Source organism: Mercurialis annua, linkage group LG6, assembly GCF_937616625.2.
Source record: "Mercurialis annua linkage group LG6, ddMerAnnu1.2, whole genome shotgun sequence".
In the NCBI taxonomy this organism is placed as follows: Eukaryota; Viridiplantae; Streptophyta; class Magnoliopsida; order Malpighiales; family Euphorbiaceae; genus Mercurialis; species Mercurialis annua.
The window spans coordinates 17,527,414-17,545,512 of NC_065575.1; the positions used below are offsets into that span (position 1 = coordinate 17,527,414).

The following is an 18,099-nucleotide window of genomic DNA, read 5'->3' on the forward strand; positions in this document are numbered from 1 at the left end:
TAAATTCACTCCAACCCCTAACTCTAAGAATACTAGACACCATGTAGGACTAGCACAATTAATAAGCAAGATAAAATCACAGAGACACACAATTCTCAAATAAATTATAATGCCGCAAACATTTCAAGACTATTGAGTTCACACTTAAAATCCAATCCGAAAATATTATTCAAAATAATATTTAAATGATAACTTAAATTAAATTCCTCAAATAGTGGGTTAGCCGAATTTCTAAAACTACCAAGTTAAACCCACATGTCGAGTGACCCATGTCTAACCCGACCCAACCATAAATTCAGAGTTATAAACCACAGTTTATAATTATAATTAAATAAATTATTAATTAATATCAAAATAGAACTCAATACCTTGAAACCCAAGTAATTAAAAATTACCGGCAAAATATCTCATCAAATAAATCAATAAATAAATAAAAGGCTAAATTATAAATTTAGCCAAATTGGCATGCTAAACTAAATTTTTTAAAATTATACATTAGATAAAAATATCAAATTCTTCTTTAAGTCATTTAATTTATAATAGGAGTAATATTATTTCTAAATTTAAAAATAATATTACCACGTAATTTAAAACTATAAATTATAATATTATTTAAATGGTTAATTAATAAATTGAAACCAATTTCGTAGATTAATATTTAAAATCAATAGAGAACAACTAATAAAGTAACTTAAGAGATTAATCAAATTAACACCAAATAAACTAGTGGCCTAAAAGAACCTTTAGCCAAAAGTAAATCATAACAGCCAATCTCTCCCCGACACCTCACCATCTTCTTCATTATCATAACCCAACTTCAACACTACAGTAACAGAATTCGTACAAAACCAAACCATCAATTAAACATTTTCTTAATAACCTAAGCTAAACTCAATGAATCAAGAACAAGAAATAAGAACAAACCTCAAGCAAAGATCAAAGGATTCAAGCCAACACAAATAAGAGGAATCGAATCCAAAAGAAACCGAAATACAAAAACAGAGACAACTATCACGAATAATAATCGTATGAACTAACATGGTACCTTAATATCCTATCAAGCTTAATGATCACAGTAGGTTTCTTTAACAAACAAGAATAACATTAATAACACATCATTCGGAAAAAACAGAATGAGTAACCGTAGGAATCAAATAATAACACATAAACACGGTGAGACGACGGCGATTAAAACAGGATCGAAAACGTACCGTTTTGCGAAAACAAAATTGAGAATCGTAGAGGCGTGAGTCTACTCTCGCTAGAAAGAAACGGAACTGAATTCGATCTAAAAATGGCTGGGTACGGATTGAAAAACAAAGGTATCGTTTTAGAATCAAAACAACAAATAACTTGAAAACGGTAAAACGGCGGCGGCTATAACGCAAACGATAACGTGCCGTTTTACAAAAAGGAAGCTCGGTCTCGAAGATAGATGAGTCTACAATCGCTGAAAAGGTGAAAATTGATTAAGAACGGAAGTAGCGCAGAAGAGGAAAAAGTTGAAATCAAGAACAAATCTTACCGATGAACACCTAACTTTTGTTGATGATTTGCACTAAAAATTTAAGAGGTTATGGAGAAGTAAAGACGGCTAGGGTTTGTATGAAGTGTGGTGAAGATATTAGGTTTAGAAAACGTATTAAATAAAGAAAAAATCTAGGGTAGAATCGGTTAGCAGAAAGAGAGGAAAACAAGGGCCATGTTACGTAACGTTTGTTAACTTTTGACTTAAATCGCTAAAAAGGTAAAACATTTGGATTTCTATTGTAACGTTTTTAGCGTTTTGATTGGTTTCGTAACGTTTTAAACTTTTGGCTTAAATCGCAAAAACTGTGAAACGTTTGTATTTGTTTCGTAACGTTTGTAAACGTTTGGCCTAAATCGCTAAAAAGGTGAAACTTTGGTTTTGTTTTGTAAAGTTTGTAAACGTTTGGCTTAAATTGCTAAAAATTGGAAACGCTTGGATTTGTTCCATAACATTTAAAATGTTTTGATTAGTTTCGTAATGTTTTAAATGTTCGGCTTAAATCGCTAAAACGGCGAAACGTTTGGATTTGTTTCGTAACGTTTTAAAAGTTTGGCTTTGTTTTGTAAACTTTGTAAACGTTTGGCTTAAATCGCTGAAAAGGGGAAACGTTTGGTTTTGTTACGTAACATTTGTAGACGTTAGGCTTAAATCTCAAAAAAGGTGAAATGTTTGCATTTGTTTCGTTACGTTTGTAAACGTTCGGTATAAATTGCTAAAAAGGTGAAACATTTGGTTTCGTTTCATAACGTTTGTAAACGTTTGGCTTAAATAGCTAAAATGGGGAAATGTTTGGTTTTGTTTTTAATGTTTTTAAACGTTTGGCTTAAATAGCTAAAACGGGGAAACGTTTGGATTTAGTTCGTAATGTTTGTAAACGTTTGGCATAAATCGCTAAATTGTGAAACGTTTGGATTTATTTCGTATCATTTGTAAGCGTTTGGCTTAAATCGCTAAAAAGGTGAAACGTTTGGATTTGTTTTATAAAGTTTGTAAATGTTTGACTTAAATCTCTAAAAAGTTGACACATTTAGATTTTTTTCGTAACGTTTACAAACGTTTTGATTTATTTTCGTAACATTTTAAACGTTTGGCTTAAATCGCTAAAAAGGCAAAATGTTTGGTTTTGTTTTACAAAGTTTGTAAACGTTTGGCTTAAATTGATAAAAAAGGGGAAACGTTTGGATTAGTTTCGTAACGTTTTAAATGTTTGGATTAGTTTCGTAATGTTTTAAACGTTTGGCTTAAATCGCTAAAAAGGTGAAACGTTTGGATTTGTTTCGTAATGTTTTAAATGTTTGGCTTTGTTTCGTAACGTTTATAAACGTTTGGCTTAAATCGCTAAAAAGGTGAAAAGTTGTGTTTTGTTTCGTAATGTTTGTAAACGTTTGGCTTAAATTACTAAAAAGGGGAAACGTTTGGATTTGTTTCGTGACGTTTGCAAAGGTTTGGTTTGAATTGCTAAAAAGGTGAAATGTTATGTTTTTTTTCGTAACGTTTGTAAACGTTTGGCTTAAATCGCTAAAATGGGGAAACGTTTTTTTTTTCGTAACGTTTGTAAACGTTTGGCTTAAATCTCTAAAAAGGGGAAACGTTTGGATTTGTTTCATAATGTTTGTAAAAGTTCGGCTTAAATAGCTAAAAAGGTGAAACGTTTGGATTTGTTTCACAACGTTTGTATATGTTTGGCTTAAATCACAAAAAACGTGAAACGTTTGGATTCTTTACGTAACGTTTATAAATCGTTGGATTTGTTTTGTAACGTTTTAAACGTTTGGCTTAAATCGCTAAAAAGGGAAAACGTTTGGTTTTGTTTTGTAACGTTTGTAAACGTTTGGCTTAAATTGCTAAAAAGAGGAAATGTTTGGATTAGTTTCATAACGTTTTAAATATTTGGATTAGTTTCGTAATGTTTTGAGTATTTGGCTTAAATCGTTAAAAAGGTGAAATATTTGGATATGTTTCGTAACATTTTAAACATTTGGCTTTCTTTCGTAACGTTTGTGAACGTTTGGCTTAAATCCCTAAAAAGGTGACACGTTTGGATTTGTTTCATAACGTTTGTAAACGTTTGGCTTAAATTTCTAAAAAGGTGAATCGTTTGGTTTGTTTTTGTAAGGTTTTTAAACATTTGGCTTGAATCGCTTACAAGGGGAAACGTTTGGTTTTGTTTCGTAACGTTTTAAACGTTATGCTTAAATCGCTAAAAAGGGGAAACGTTTGGATTTGTTTCGTAAAATTTGTAATATTTTTGCTTAAATCTCTAAAAATGTGAAATGTTTGAATTTGTTTTGCAACGTTTTAAATGTTTGGCTTAAATCATTTAAAGGCAAAACGGTTGGAGTTTTTTTCGTATATTTTGTAAATGTTTTGCTTAAATCGCTAAAAAGGGGAAACGTTTGGATTTGTTTCGAAAGGTTTGTAAACGTTTAGCTTAAATCACTAAAAAGGGGAAACGTTTGGAATTGTTTCGTAACATTTACAAACGTTTGGATTTGTTTCGTAACGTTTTAAATGTTTGGCTTAAATCGCAAAAAAGGGGAAACGTTTGGATTTGTTTCGTAACGTTTGTAAACGTTTGGCTTAAATTGCTAATAAGGTGAAACGTTTGGATTGTTTCGTGACGTTTGTAAATGTTTAGCTTAAATCGCTAAAAAGGTGAAACGTTTGGTTTTGTTTCGTAAGGTTTGTAAACCTTTGGATTGGTTTTGTAACGTTTGACATATTTGGCTTAAATCTCTAAAAAGGGGAAACATTTGGATTTGTTTCGTAACGTTTGTAAACATTTGGCTTCATTCGCTAGTAAGAGGAAACGTTTGGATTTGTTTCGTAACGTTTGTAAAAATTTGGCTTATCTCGATAAAAAGGTAAAACGTTTGGATTTGCTTGATATAGTTTGTAAACGTTTGGCTTAAATCGCTAAAAAGGTGCTACGTTTGGATATGTTTCGTGACGTTTTAAACGTTTGGATTGGTTTTGTAACGTCATAAACATTTCGATTTGTTTCTTAACGTTTTTAAAAGTTTGGCTTAAATTGCTAAGAAGGTGAAACGTTTGGATTTGTTTCGTAATGTTTTTAATGTTTTGATTGATTTCGTAACGTTTTAAACGTTTGGCTTAAATCGCTAAAAAGGTGAAACGTTGCGTTTTTTTTCGTAATGATTGTAAACGTTTGGCTTCAATTACTAAAAAGGAGAAACGTTTGGTTTTTTTACATAATGTTTGTAAACGTTTGGCTTAAGTCGCCAAAAAGGTGAAGCATTTGGATTTGTTTTGTAACATTTTTACACGTTTGGATTGGTTTCGTAACGTTTTAAACTTTTGGCTTAAATCGATAAAAATGTGAAATGTTTATTTTTGTTTCGTAACGTTTGTAAACGTTTGGCTTAAATCGCTAGAAATGTGGAACGTTTGGTTTTGTATTGTAACGTTTGTAAACGTTTGGCTTAAATTGTTAAAAAGGGGAAACGTTTGTATTTTTTTCGTCACGTTTTAAATGTTTTCATTAGTTTCGTAATGTTTAAACGTTTGGATTAAGTCGCTAAAATGGCGAAACGTTTGGATTTGTTTTGTAACGCTTTAAACGTTTGGTTTTCTTTCGTAATGTTTGTAAACGTTTGGCTTAAATCGTTGAAAAGGTGAAACGTTTGGTTTTGTTTCGTAACGTTTGTAAACGTTTGGTTTAAATCTCTAAAAAGGTGAAACGTTTGGATTTGTTTCGTGATGTTTGTAAACGTTTGGTATAAATTGCTAAAATCGTGAAACGTTTGGTTTTGTTTCGTAACGTTTGTAAACGTTTAGCTTAAATCGCTAAAATGGTCAAACGTTTGGTTTTGTTTCGTAATGTTTTTAAACGTTTGGCTTAAATAGCTAAAACGGTGAAACGTTTGGATTTATTTCGTAATGTTTGTAAATGTTTGGCTTAAATCGCAAGATTGGGAAACATTTGGATATGTTTCGTAACGTTTGTAAGCGTTTGGATTAAATCGCTAAAAAGGTGAAACGTTTGGATTTGTTTTGTAAAGTTTGTAAAAGTTTGGCTTAAATCTCTAAAAAGGAGACACTTTTAGATTGTTTTGTAACGTTTACAAACGTTTGGATTTGTTTTCGTAACGTTTTAAACGTTTCGCTTACATCGCTAAAAAGGCGAAATGTTTTGTTTTGTTTTACAACGTTTGTTAATGTTTGGCTAAAATTGCTAATAAGGGGAAACATTTGGATTAGTTTCGTTACGTTTTAAACGTTCGGATTAGTTTGGTAATGTTTTAAACGTTTTGCTTAAATCGCTAAAAAGGTGAAACGTTTGGTTTTGTTTCGTAATGTTTGTAAATGTTTGGCTTAAATCGCTAAAAAGGTGAAACGTTTGGATTTGTTTCGTAATGTTTGTAAAGGTTTGGCTTAAATTGCAAAAAAGGGAAACGTTTCTATTCTTTTTTCTAACGTTTATAAATCTTTGGATTGTTTTTGTAACGTTTTAAACGTTTCGCTTTAATTGTTAAAAAGGGGAAACATTTGGTTTTGTTTCGTAACGTTTGTAAACGTTTGGCTTAAATTGCTAAAAAGAGAAAATGTTTGGATTAGTTTCATAACGTTTTAAATATTTGGATTATTTTCGTAATGTTTTAAGTGTTTGGCTTAAATCGCTACAAAGGTGAAATATTTGGATATATTTCGTAACGTTTTAAACGTTTGGCTTTGTTTCGTAACATTTGTAAACGTTTGGCTTAATTATCTAAAAAGGTGACACGTTTGAATTTGTTTCATAACGTTTGGCTTAATTCTAAAAAAGGTGAATCGTTTGATTTGGTTTTGTAACGTTTGTAAACTTTTGGCTTGAATCTCTTATAAGGGGAAACGTTTGGTTTTGTTTCGTAACGTTTTAAACGTTAGGCTTAAATCGCTAAAAAGGGATAACGTTTGGATTTGTTTCGTAACGTTTGTAAGCATTTGGCTTAAATCGCTAAAATTGTGAAATGTTTGGATTTATTTCGCAACGTTTTAAATGTTTGGCTTAAATCGCTAAAAGGCGAAACAGTTGGATTTGTTTCGTATATTTTGTAAATGTTTGGCTTAAATCTCTAAGAAGGTGAAACGTTTGGATTTGTTTCCTAACGTTTGTAAACGTTTGGCTTAAATCGCTAAAAAGGGGAAACGTTTGGCTTAAATTGCTAAAAAGGGGAAACGTTTGGATTAGTTTCATAACGTTATAAACGTTTGGATTAGTTTCTTAATGTTTTAAACGTTTTGCTTTAATCTCTAAAAAGCTGAAACGTTTGGCTTTGTTTCGTAACGTTTGTAAACGTTTGGCTTAAATCGCTAAAAAGGGGAAACGTTTGGTTTTATTTCGTAATGTTTGTAAACGTTTGGCTTAAATCGCTAATAAGGGGAAACGTTTGGATTTGTTTCATGACGTTTGTAAACGTTTGGTTTAAATTGATAAAAATGTGAAACGTTTGGTTTTTTTTCGTAACGTTTGTAAACGTTTGGTTTAAATCGCTAAAATGGTGAAACGTTTGGATTTGTTTCTTTATGTTTGTAAACGTTTGGCTTAAATCGCGAAAAAGGTGAAGTGTTTTGTTTTGTTTCGTAACGTTTGTAAACGGTTTGCTTAAATTGCTAAAAAGGGGAAACTTTTGGTTTTGTTTCGTAAGGTTTGTAAACCTATGGATTGGTTTTTTAACCTTTTAAATATTTGGCTTAAATCGCTAAAAAGTGGAAACGTTTGGATTTGTTTTGTAACGTTTGTAAACGTTTGGCTTCAATCGCTAATAAGGGGAAACGTTTCGAATTGTTTCGTAACGTTTGTAAACATTTGGGTTAAATCGATAAAAAGGTGAAACGTTTGGATTTGTTTGGTAACGTTTGTAAATGTTTGGCTTAAATCGCTAAAAAGTTGAAACGTTTCGATTTGTTTCGTGACGTTTTAAACGTTTGGATTGGTTTCATAACGTTTTAAACGTTTGGATTTGTTTCTTAATGTTTTTAAACGTTTGGCTTAAATTGCTAAAAAGGTGAAACGTTTGGATTTGTTTCGTAACGTTTTAAACGTTTTGATTGATTTCGTAATGTTTTAAACGTTTGGCTTAAATCGCTAAAAAGGGGAAACATTTGGATTTTTTTCGTAATATTTGTAAACGTTTGGCTTGAATTGCTAAAATGGTGAAACATTTGGTTTTGTTACGTAACGTTTGTAAACGTTTTGGCTTAAATCGCTAAAAAGGTGAAACATTTGGATTTGTTTTGTAACGTTTTAAACGTTTGGATTGGTTTCGTAACGTTTTAAACTTTTGGCTTAAATCGCTAAAAATGTGAAACGTTTGTATTTGTTTCGTAACGTTTGTAAACGTTTGCCTTAAATCGCTAAAAGGGGAAACGTTTGGTTTTGTTTTGTAACATTTGTAAACGTTTGACTTAAATTGCTAAAAAGGGGAAACGCTTAGATTTGTTTCGTACCATTTTAAATGTTTTGATTAGTTTCATAATGTTTTAAACGTTTGGCTTAAATCGCTAAAACGGTGAAACATTTGGATTTGTTTCGTAACGTTTTAAACGTTTGGCTTTGTTTCATAACGTTTGTAAAAGTTTGGATTAAATCGCTAAAAAGGTGAAACGTTTGGTTTTGTTTCGTAACGTTTGTAGACGTTTGGCTTAAATCTCTAAGAAGGCGAAACGTTTCAATTTGTTTCGTGACATTTGTAAACGTTTGGTATAAATCACTAAAAAGGGGAAACGTTTGGTTTTGTTTTGTAACATTTGTAAACTTTTGGCTTAAATCGCTAAAATGGGGAAACGTTTGGTTTTAGTTCGTAATGTTTTTAAACGTTTGGCTTAAATAGGTAAAACGGGGAAGCATTTAGATTTATTTCGTAACGTTTGGCTTAAATCTCTAATAAGGTGTAACGTTTGGCTTTGTTTCGTAACGTTTGTAAACGTTTGGCTTAAATCGCTAAAAAGGTGAAACGTTTGGTTTTGTTTCGTAATGTTTGTAAAAGTTTGGCTCAAATCGCTAAAAAGGGAAAACTTTTGGATTTGTTTCGTAACGTTTGTAAACGTTTGGCTTAAACTTCAAAAAAGAGGAAACGTTTGGATTTATTTCGTAACGTTTATAAATCTTTGGATTTTTATTGTAAAGTTTTAAACGTTTGGCTTAAATCGCTAAAAAGGGGAAACGTATGGTTTTGTTTCGTAAAGTTTGTAAACGTTTGGCTTAAATTGCTAAAAAGAGGAAACGTTTGGCTTAAATTGCAATTACAACACGAACTTTGAAACTTGGCAATTTAATACACCAACTTTCATTTTTTTGGCAAATTAGTACACCGACCAATCATACAACAACACGTGGCTTTATATGACAATGTCCACGTTAGTGTTTTTCCAGTTCGGTGTATCAATTTGCCAAAAAATGAAAATCGGTGTACCAATTTGCCAAGTTTTAAAGTTTGTGTTGTAATTGCAAATTAGGGCAAAGTTTGTGTATTAATTTGCAATTAACCCTTTTAAATATTTGGATTATTTTCGTAATGTTTTAAGTGTTTAGCTTAAATCGCAAAAAAGGTTAAACATTTGGATATGTTTCGTAACGTTTTAAACGTTTGGCTTTGTTTTGTAACATTTGTAATTGTTTGGCTTAAATCTCTAAAAAGGTGACACGTCTGGATTTGTTTCATAACGTTTGTAAACGTTTGGCTTAATTCTAAAAAGGTGAATCGTTTGGTTTGGTTTTGTAATGTGTGTAAAGTTTGGCTTGAATCTGTTAAAAGGGGAAACGTTTGATTATGTTTCATAACGTTTTAAACGTTAGGCTTAAATCGCTAAAAAGAAGAAACGTTTGGATTTGTTTCTTAACGTTTGTAAACGTTTTGCTTAAATCGCTAAAAATGTGAAATGTTTGGATTTGTTTCGCAACGTTTTTAATGTTTGGCTTAAATCGTTAAAAGGCGAAACAATTGGATTTGTTTCGTATATTTTTTAAATGTTTGGCTTAAATCGCTAAAAAAGTGAAACGTTTGGATTTGTTTCGTAACATTTACAAACGTTTGGATTTGTTTCGTAACGTTTTAAATGTTTGGTTTAAATCGCAAAAAAGGGGAAATGTTTGGATTTGTTTCGTAACATTTGTAAACGTTTGGCTTAAATCTCTAAAAAGGTGAAACATTTTGTTTTGTTTCGTAACGTTTGGACACGTTTGGCATAAATTGCTAGAAAGGGGAAACATTTGGTTTTGTTTCGTAGCGTTTGTAAATGTTTGGATTGGTTTTGTAACGTTTTAAATGTTTGGCTTAAATCGCTAAAAAGGGGAAACGTCTAGATTTTTTCGTAACATTTGTAAACGTTTGGCTTCAATCACTAAAAGGAAAACGTTTGGATTTGTCTCGTAACCTTCGTAAACATTTAGCTTAAATTGCAAAAAAGGTGAAACGTTTGGATTTGTTTTGTAACGTTTGTAAACATTTGGCTTAAATCACTAAAAAGGTGAAATGTTTGGATTTGTTTCGTAATATTTAAAACGTTTGGATTGGTTTCGTAACGTTTTATACGTCTTGATTGGTTTCTTAATGTTTTTAAACGTTTCGCTTAAATTTCTATAAAGATGAAACATTTGGATTTTTTTCGTAATGATTTACACGTTTGGATTGATTTCGTAACGTTTTAAACGTTTGTCTTATATCACTAATAAGGTAAAACGTTTGGTTTTGTTTCATAACGTTTGTAAACGTTTGGCTTCATTTTCTATAAAGGTGATATATTTGGTTTTGTTTTGTCATGTTTGTAAACGTTTGGCTTAAATTGCTAAAAAGGTGAAACGTTTGGATTTGTTTCGTAACGTTTCAAACGTTTGGATTGGTTTTGTAACGTTTTAAACTTTTGCCTTAAATCGCTAAAAATGCGAAACGTTTTGATTTGTTTCGTAACATTTTTAAACGTTTGGCTTCAGTCTCTAAAAAGGTGAAGCGTATGACTTTGTTTTGTAAAGTTTGTAAACGTTTAGCTTAAATCGCTAAAAAGGTGAAACGTTTTGTTTTGTAGCCTTTGTAAACGTTTGGCTTAAATTGCTAAAAAGGGGAAACGTTTAGATTTGTTTCGTAACGATTGAAACGTTTGGATTAGTTTCCTAATGTTTTAAACTTTTGGCTTAAATCGCTAAAAATACGAAATAAATCAGAATGTTTCACCTTTCTTAGCGATTTAAGCCAAACGTTTACAAACGTAGCAAAACAAATCCAAACGTTTCACCTTTTTAGCGATTTAAGCCAAACGTTTAAAACGTTCTGAAACAAATCTAAACGTTTCATCTTTTTAGGGATTTTATCCAAACGTTTAGAAACGTTACAAACAAATCCAAACGTTTCACCTTTTTAGCGATTTAAACCAAACGTTTACAAACTTCACGAAACAAATCCGAACGTTCTACCCTTTTAGCAATTTAATCCAAACGTTTAAAACAATAAGAAACCAATCCAAACGTTTAAAATGTTACGAAACAAATCGAAATGTTTAAAACGTCACAAAAAAAACAAACCAAATGTTTAAAACGCTACGAAACAAATGAAAATGTTTCACATTTTTAGCAATTTAAGCCAAACGTTTACAAACGTTACGAAACAAATCCAATCGTTGCACATTTTTAGCGATTTAATCCAAACGTTACAAAACAAATTCTAACGTTTTACCTTTTTAGCGATTTAAGCCAAACGTTTACAAACGTTACGAAACAAAACGAAACGTTTCAACTTTTTAGCAATTTAAGCCAAACGTTTAAAACGTTACAAAACAAATCCAAACATTTCACCTTTTTAGCAATTAAAGCCAAACTTTACGAAATAAATCCAAACATTTCACCTTTTTAGAGATTTAAGCCAAACGTTTAAAACGTTATGAAACCAATCCAAACGTTTAAAATTTACGAAACAAATCCAGAAGTTTCACCTTTTTAGCGATTTAAGCCAAACGTTTACAAACGTTACGAAACAAATCCAAATATTTCACCAATCCAAATGTTTCACCAATCAAAACGTTTACAAACGTTACAGAACCAATTCAAACTTTACAAACGTTACAAAACAAATCCAATTGTTGCATCTTTTTAGCGATTTAAGCCAAACGTTTAAAACATTACGAAAACAATCCAAACATTTAAAACTTTATGAAACAAATCCAAACGTTTTACATTTTTAGATATTTAAGCCAAATGTTTACAAACATTACGAAACAAATACAAACGTTTCACCTTTTTAGCGATTTAATCCAATCGTTTACAAACGTTACAAAACCAATCCAAACGTTTAAAACATTACGAAACAAATCTAAACGTTTTACATATTTAGCGATTTAAGCCATACGTTTACAAACGTTACGAAACAAATCCGAACATTTCATATTTTTAGCTATTTAAGCCAAACATTTACAAACGTTACGAAACAAATCCAAACGTTTCACCCTTTTACCATTTAAGCCAATCGTTTACAAACGTTACAAAACCAATCAAACCGTTTAAAACATTACGATACAAATCCAAACGTTTTACATTTTTAGCGATTTAAGACAAACGTCCACAAACGTTACGAAAAAAATCCAAACGTTCCATATTTTTAGCGATTTAAGCCAAACGTTTATTAAATTTACGAAACAAAACTAAACAGTTCACCTTTTTAGAGATTTAAGCCAAACGTTTTAAACGTGACGAAACCAATTCAAACGTTTAAAACATTATGAAACAAATCCAAACATTTTCACCTTTTTAGCGATTTAAGCCAATCGTTTAAAACATTACGAACCAATCCAAACGTTTAAAACGTTACGAAACAAATCCAAATGTTTCGCCTTTTTAGCGATTTAGGCCAAAAATTTACAAACGTTACGAAACAAATCCAAACGTTTTACCTTTTTAGCGATTTAAGACAAACGTTTGCAAAAGTTACGAAACAAAACCAAACGTTTCCCTTTTTATCAATTTAAGCCAAATATTTAAAATGTTACGAAACCAATCCAAACGTTTAAAACGTTACGAAACAAATCCAAACGTTTCACCTTTTTAGCAATCTAAACCAAACGTTTCCAAACGTTACGAAACAAATCGCTAAAAAGGTGAAACATTTTGATTTGTTTTGTAACGTTTACAAACGTTATGACTCAAATCCAAACGTTTCACATTTTAAGTGATTTAAGCCAAGCCAAACGTTTACAAACGTTACGAATCCAAAATCAAACGTTTAAAACGTTATAAAACAAATCCAAACGTTTCACCTTTTTAGCGATTTAAGCCAGACGTTTAAAACTTTACGAAACAAATCCAAATGTTTTCTCTTTTTAGCGATTTAAGCAAAAATGTTTACAAACATTAAAAAACAATTCCAAACGTTGAAAACGTTACAAAACAAATGCAAACGTTTCACCTTTTTAGCGATTTAAGCCATATGTTTACAAACATTATGAAACAAAACCAGACGTTTCACCTTTTTAGCGATTTAAGCCGAACGATTACAAAGGTTACAAAACAAATCCAAATGTTTCCCCATATTAGCGATTTAAGCCAAACGTTTACAAACATTACGAAACAAATGGCTAAAAAGGCGAAACAAATCCAAACGTTTAAAACGTTATGAAAAAATCCAAACGTTTAAAACGTTATGAAAAAATCCAAACTTAAAATGTTACAAAACAAATCTAAACGTTTCATATTTTTAGCGATTAAAGCCAAACGATTAAAATGTTACGAAACAAACGTTTACAAACGTTAAAAAACAAATCAAACGTTTGAAACATTACGAAACAAATCCAAACGTTACAAACGTTACGAAACAAATCCAAACATTTATAAACGTTACGAAACAAAACCATTCGTTTACAAACGTGACGAAACAAAAACAAACGGTTAAAATATTATGAAACAAATCATTAAAAAGGTGAAACGTTTGGATTTGTTTAGTAATGTTTAGCTTAAATCGCAAAGAAGGGTTGGTTTCATAACGTTTGTAAACGTTTGTCTTCAATCGCTAAAAAGGTGAAACGTTTGTATTGGTTTTGTAACGTTTTAAACATTTTGCTTAAATCGCTAAAAATGTGAAACGTTTGGTTTTGTTTCTTATCATTTGTAAACGTTACGTAGCGAATTAAGCCAAACATTTGGCTTAAATCGCTAAAAAGGTGAAACGTTTGGATTAGTTTCGTAGAGTTTACAAACGTTTGGATTTGTTTCGTAACGATTTTAAACATTTGGCTTAATCTCTAAAAAGAGGAAACGTTTGGATTGGTTTCGTAACATTTTGAACGTTTGGCTTAAATCGCTAAAAATATGAAACGTTTGGATTTGTTTCGTAACGTTTTAAACAATTGGATTGGTTTTGTAACGTTTTAAACTTTTAGCTTAAATTGCTAAAGAGATGAAACGTTTTAAATTGCTAAAGATATTTGAAACTTTTAATGTTTGTAAACGTTACGTAGCGATTTAAGCCAAACGTTTGGCTTAAATCGCTAAAAAGGTGAAACGTTTGGATTTTTGGCTTAAAATTTGTAAACGTTTTGCATTAATAATTAAAAATGGAAACGTTTAGATTTGTTTCATAACGTTGGTAAACATTTGGCTTAAATCACTAAAAAAGTGAAACGTTTGGAATTTTCGAAACGTTTGAAACGTTTGGATTAGTTTTGTAACGTCTTAACCGATTCGCTTAAATCGCTAAAAAGGGGAAACGTTAGGATTTGTTTCGTAACGTTTTAAACATTGTGATTGGTTTCGTAACGTTTTAAACATTTGGCTTATATCGTTAAAAAGGTTAAACGTTTGGATTTGTTTTAAAACGTTTTGAACGTTTGGCTTAAATCGCTAAAAAGGTGAAACGTTAGGATTTGTTTCGTAACGTTTTCAATGTTTTGCTTAAATCGCAAAAAAAGTTGAAACGTTAGGATTTGTTTTGTAACGTTTTAAACATTTGGATTGGTTTTGTAACGTTTTAAACGTTTGGCTTAAATCGCTAAAAAGGGGAAACGTTTGGATTTTTTTTGTAACGTTTGTAAATGTTTGGCTTCAATCGCTAAAAAGGGGAAACGTTTGAATTTATTTCGTAAGGTTTGTATACATTAGGCTTAATTCGCTAAAAATGTGAAATGTTTGGATTTGTTTGGTAACTCTTGTAAACATTTGGCTTAAATCGCTAAAAAGGTGAAACGTTTCAAGTGTCGTAATGTTTTAAACGTCTAGATTGATTTCATAACGTTTTAAATATTTGGATTTGTTTCTTAACGTTTTTAAACGTTTGGCTGAAATTGCTAAAAAGGTGAAACGTTTGGATTAGTTTCGTAACGTTTTACACGTTTGGATTGGTTTGATAATGTTTTAAACGTTTGGCTTAAATCGCTAAAAAGGTGAAACGTTTGGTTTTGTATCGTAACGTTTGTAAAAATTTGGCTTAAATCGCTAAAAAGGTGAAACCACTACCACATAAGTCACTTTTAGCAACACATGCAAATAAACACTTTCAATACTGCTGCAATAGTATATATAAGTCAACAGAAATGTTACAGTTAAAAACCGTTGCAAAGAAATTAACGAAATTCACAAATTTACAACATAAGGTAACATATATAGAAAACTGTTGCATTAGGTTAAGAAAATACAACAATTAGACTGAATCTAGCAACACTTTTAAACTGCTGTCTTTTATTACCTCATGTCAAATTATATTTTTAAATATATTAATTCCTAATAAACAATAGACTACTTAGTACTGCAATAAAATTTTAAACTCGGTGTATAACTTAATCAGACCCTAAAAAACAAAGCAATTTTTATTATTGGTTATCAATATCGTATACTGAAACTTTCATCATTCAGCTTTTTTTTTATAACTTCATCATTTCAGATCTTAGTTCTATTAAACTAAAACAAAAAAACAATTTCATTATCTCAAATTACAAAAGTTAGTATAACCTCTCTGTCGATTAAAAGTAAGTCATCTCTCCTTAGTTGTGTTTTCATTTGCTCTCAATTTCATTTTCGTTGCTCTCAATTTCATTTTCATTGCTCTCTTCGCCATCTCTCTTCACTGTCTCAATTTCATTTTCATTTTTTAGGGTTTACTGATAATTTGAATATCTTTTCAACATGCAAAGTAAGTATAATTTTAAGTATATTTTGTATATATGTTAGAGTTCTAATTCTTTGGTAAAATTAGCACTGGTTTATACTTTGATTGTTATGTTAGGGTTTATGCTGTTTATGTTCTGATTGTTTTGTTAGGGTTTCTGTTTTTGATTTTTTTGTTAGGGTTTATCTTCACCATCGTTTTTTTCTTCAATTTTATTTACAGCCTTGTTACAATTGATGTTTATTTATGTACTGGCTTTTTTTTATTATTAGTTAGTTTCTAGTTCAAGTATAGCTTAAAATGGAGACATTGTTGTTCATAGTTTTGAATTTCCTATTAGTTTTGTTCATTAAGTAGTTTGAGTTAGTTTGTGAAATGATGTTCTATATCTTTTACGAAAGTCCATACAATTCGAAGGTCTAATTAATTTTTAGTTTCTTGCAATCGTAATTCTCTAGTAAGGACAACTTCTATCAGCCAGTAATTTGTCTGTGTTGTTTTTCAGTGGATTTTATTAAGTTGTTGTAGATTTTTGATGCTCTGCTTGTATCAGTATGAAGTAAAATAGAGCTAATGAAGATTGGAATGAAAAAGTTGAGTCTTCTCAATATGAGGCTATATGTTTATTGTGCTTATTACTTTTAAATATTTATGATGTTTGTCAAATGCATATATGATGGCATAGTTGGAGGACATGAACATGAATGAAGCATATGAGAAGGTGGCAGTAGAATTGGCTGCACAAGGAGTCATTGGAAAAAGAGTGGATGAGATGGAAGCAGGGTTTATGATGGCCCTGGATTACATGATTCAAGTTGTTGAAAAGGACTGAGATGATCAGGTAATTTTTAAAGTCGGATTGCTACATTTTCTGCACTTTTTATTGTCAGTATATTTGCATTATCTATCAATGTGATCAGATTAAATATATGCAAGTTAGTTTTGGAATAATTTGTTGTCCTCAAGCTAATGTGATTTGATATTTGAAATTTTAAGACCTGTTTTTGATGCTCTAATAATGCAGCTGTGCTTTTTACTCCATCTTAAACACATACCAGAATCTTTATTACCCTACACTAATATTTGATGGCATAGATATAGGCTAATTAGGAAATTGCTTATCTCAGAGAACTATGAGACTTTTATATCTAAAATAGTAGGCCTCTCTTCATCTCCTATTAATTCAAAACCAAAGACCTTAGTTCTGTTATTCTTATTTGACTCATACTTGCTTAATTGCTAGATATTTGACTCATACTTGCTTAAAGCGAAGGGAAATATGATCAATTAAAGTACGGAGTGTGTTAAGGATGATGGGTATTTATGGACTAACTTAGTACCATTTAAAGAGTCATTTACAGGTTTAAATGATTGGATCAATCCTCCTTGCTTTTACCAATTTAGGCAGTGTAAATATTTTTTTTTTCGTGTGGCAGAAGTACAGACTGGGTAAGAATCAGCTTCTGCAATCAGAATCACAATCTCAATCACAAGGCAGCATTGAGAATAAGCAAGAAGGTGAGGTTCTATAAATAAATAAAGATTTACATGTTTTTTGTTTTATTTCTTATATGGAGGTGTGTAGTTGTTTACAAGAAACTTCAACGTACGATCCTTGTTCTACAGTGGGAATTGAACTTGCAGAAGCTGAAATATATTAATAGTTTTCAATTTTGTGATTCTTACTTTTTAATTTCCTTTTCTTTGTTTTATTGGCTTGTTCTAATATTAAACTAAAAATGTCTTAAACTCTATGAAATTCTAGGAGTTCAGGTCAGCTGTATTTATTATAAATAAAAAGACCTTTTCTTGTTTATGTTTATTGCATACTTCATTCCTTAGCTTTCAGATTGTAGTCACATTGCTTTGTTTCCAGCAATATGTACTTGCCGTTTCCTGAATTCATTTTTTACTTTTTATAAGAAATAACATCTCTTTTTACACAACATCTTTTGTGTTCATTTGTGGCTAGGTGTACAAACAACAATATACATGGCTATGAATTTAGTGCTTCGAGCTCAAAGAAATGGTTATAAACAGTTGATCGTCCTAGATTTGGTACAAGTCAATTTGGTTAGATCTATATTATAGGTATTACTGCGGTGGTTAGTTTTGTTATTTTCATCAAGGTCTGTCCATATTTGAGTGCATATGTGACCTGTACTTTTGTCTTGGATGTTTGGTTTAGTTGCTTATTTCAGTTCAGTGTTAATGAATTTTTAGATGAAGTTTATATCTATATTATAGGTATAACAGATTGATATGTTGTATTCAAATCGTTAATGTTTCTATGACATGATTTTCACCAACGGTTTTATAATTCCATGTGCAACAAGACGAAAAGGAGGATAAGGCTGATCCGACTTTGGCGGAAATGTTTATTGCCACGCGCAAGAGAAAAACAAGCCGTTCTTACAAGGAATTAAGGGAAGATACAACTAGCAAGATTGTAAAATTCTCATCTATTATACTAATGGCTTTTCTCTT

The 18,099-nt window shown here is 30.9% G+C and overlaps 1 protein-coding gene across 1 annotated transcript; it reads left to right on the top strand.

Annotated features, from left to right (window-relative positions):
- The first annotated feature begins 1,294 nt into the window (after positions 1-1,294).
- Positions 1,295-16,563, top strand: LOC126688017 (uncharacterized). Its single transcript, XM_050382578.2, has 3 exons — positions 1,295-1,322; positions 15,446-15,636; positions 16,298-16,563. The coding sequence occupies exons 1-3, from the start codon at positions 1,295-1,297 to the stop codon at positions 16,442-16,444; spliced, it is 366 nt and encodes a 121-aa protein (XP_050238535.2). The 3' UTR covers positions 16,445-16,563.
- Positions 16,564-18,099: the final 1,536 nt, after the last annotated feature.

Bases quoted from the DNA above. Each gene is read 5' to 3' on its own strand.
- LOC126688017 (XM_050382578.2), top strand. From the start codon at position 1,295: ATGGCTGGGTACGGATTGAAAAACAAAG. The intron at 1,323-15,445 runs GTATCGTTTTAG...AAATTACAAAAG, and splicing joins GTACGGATTGAAAAACAAAG to TTAGTATAACCTCTCTGTCG. The intron at 15,637-16,297 runs GTAAGTATAATT...ATGATGGCATAG, and splicing joins ATATCTTTTCAACATGCAAA to TTGGAGGACATGAACATGAA.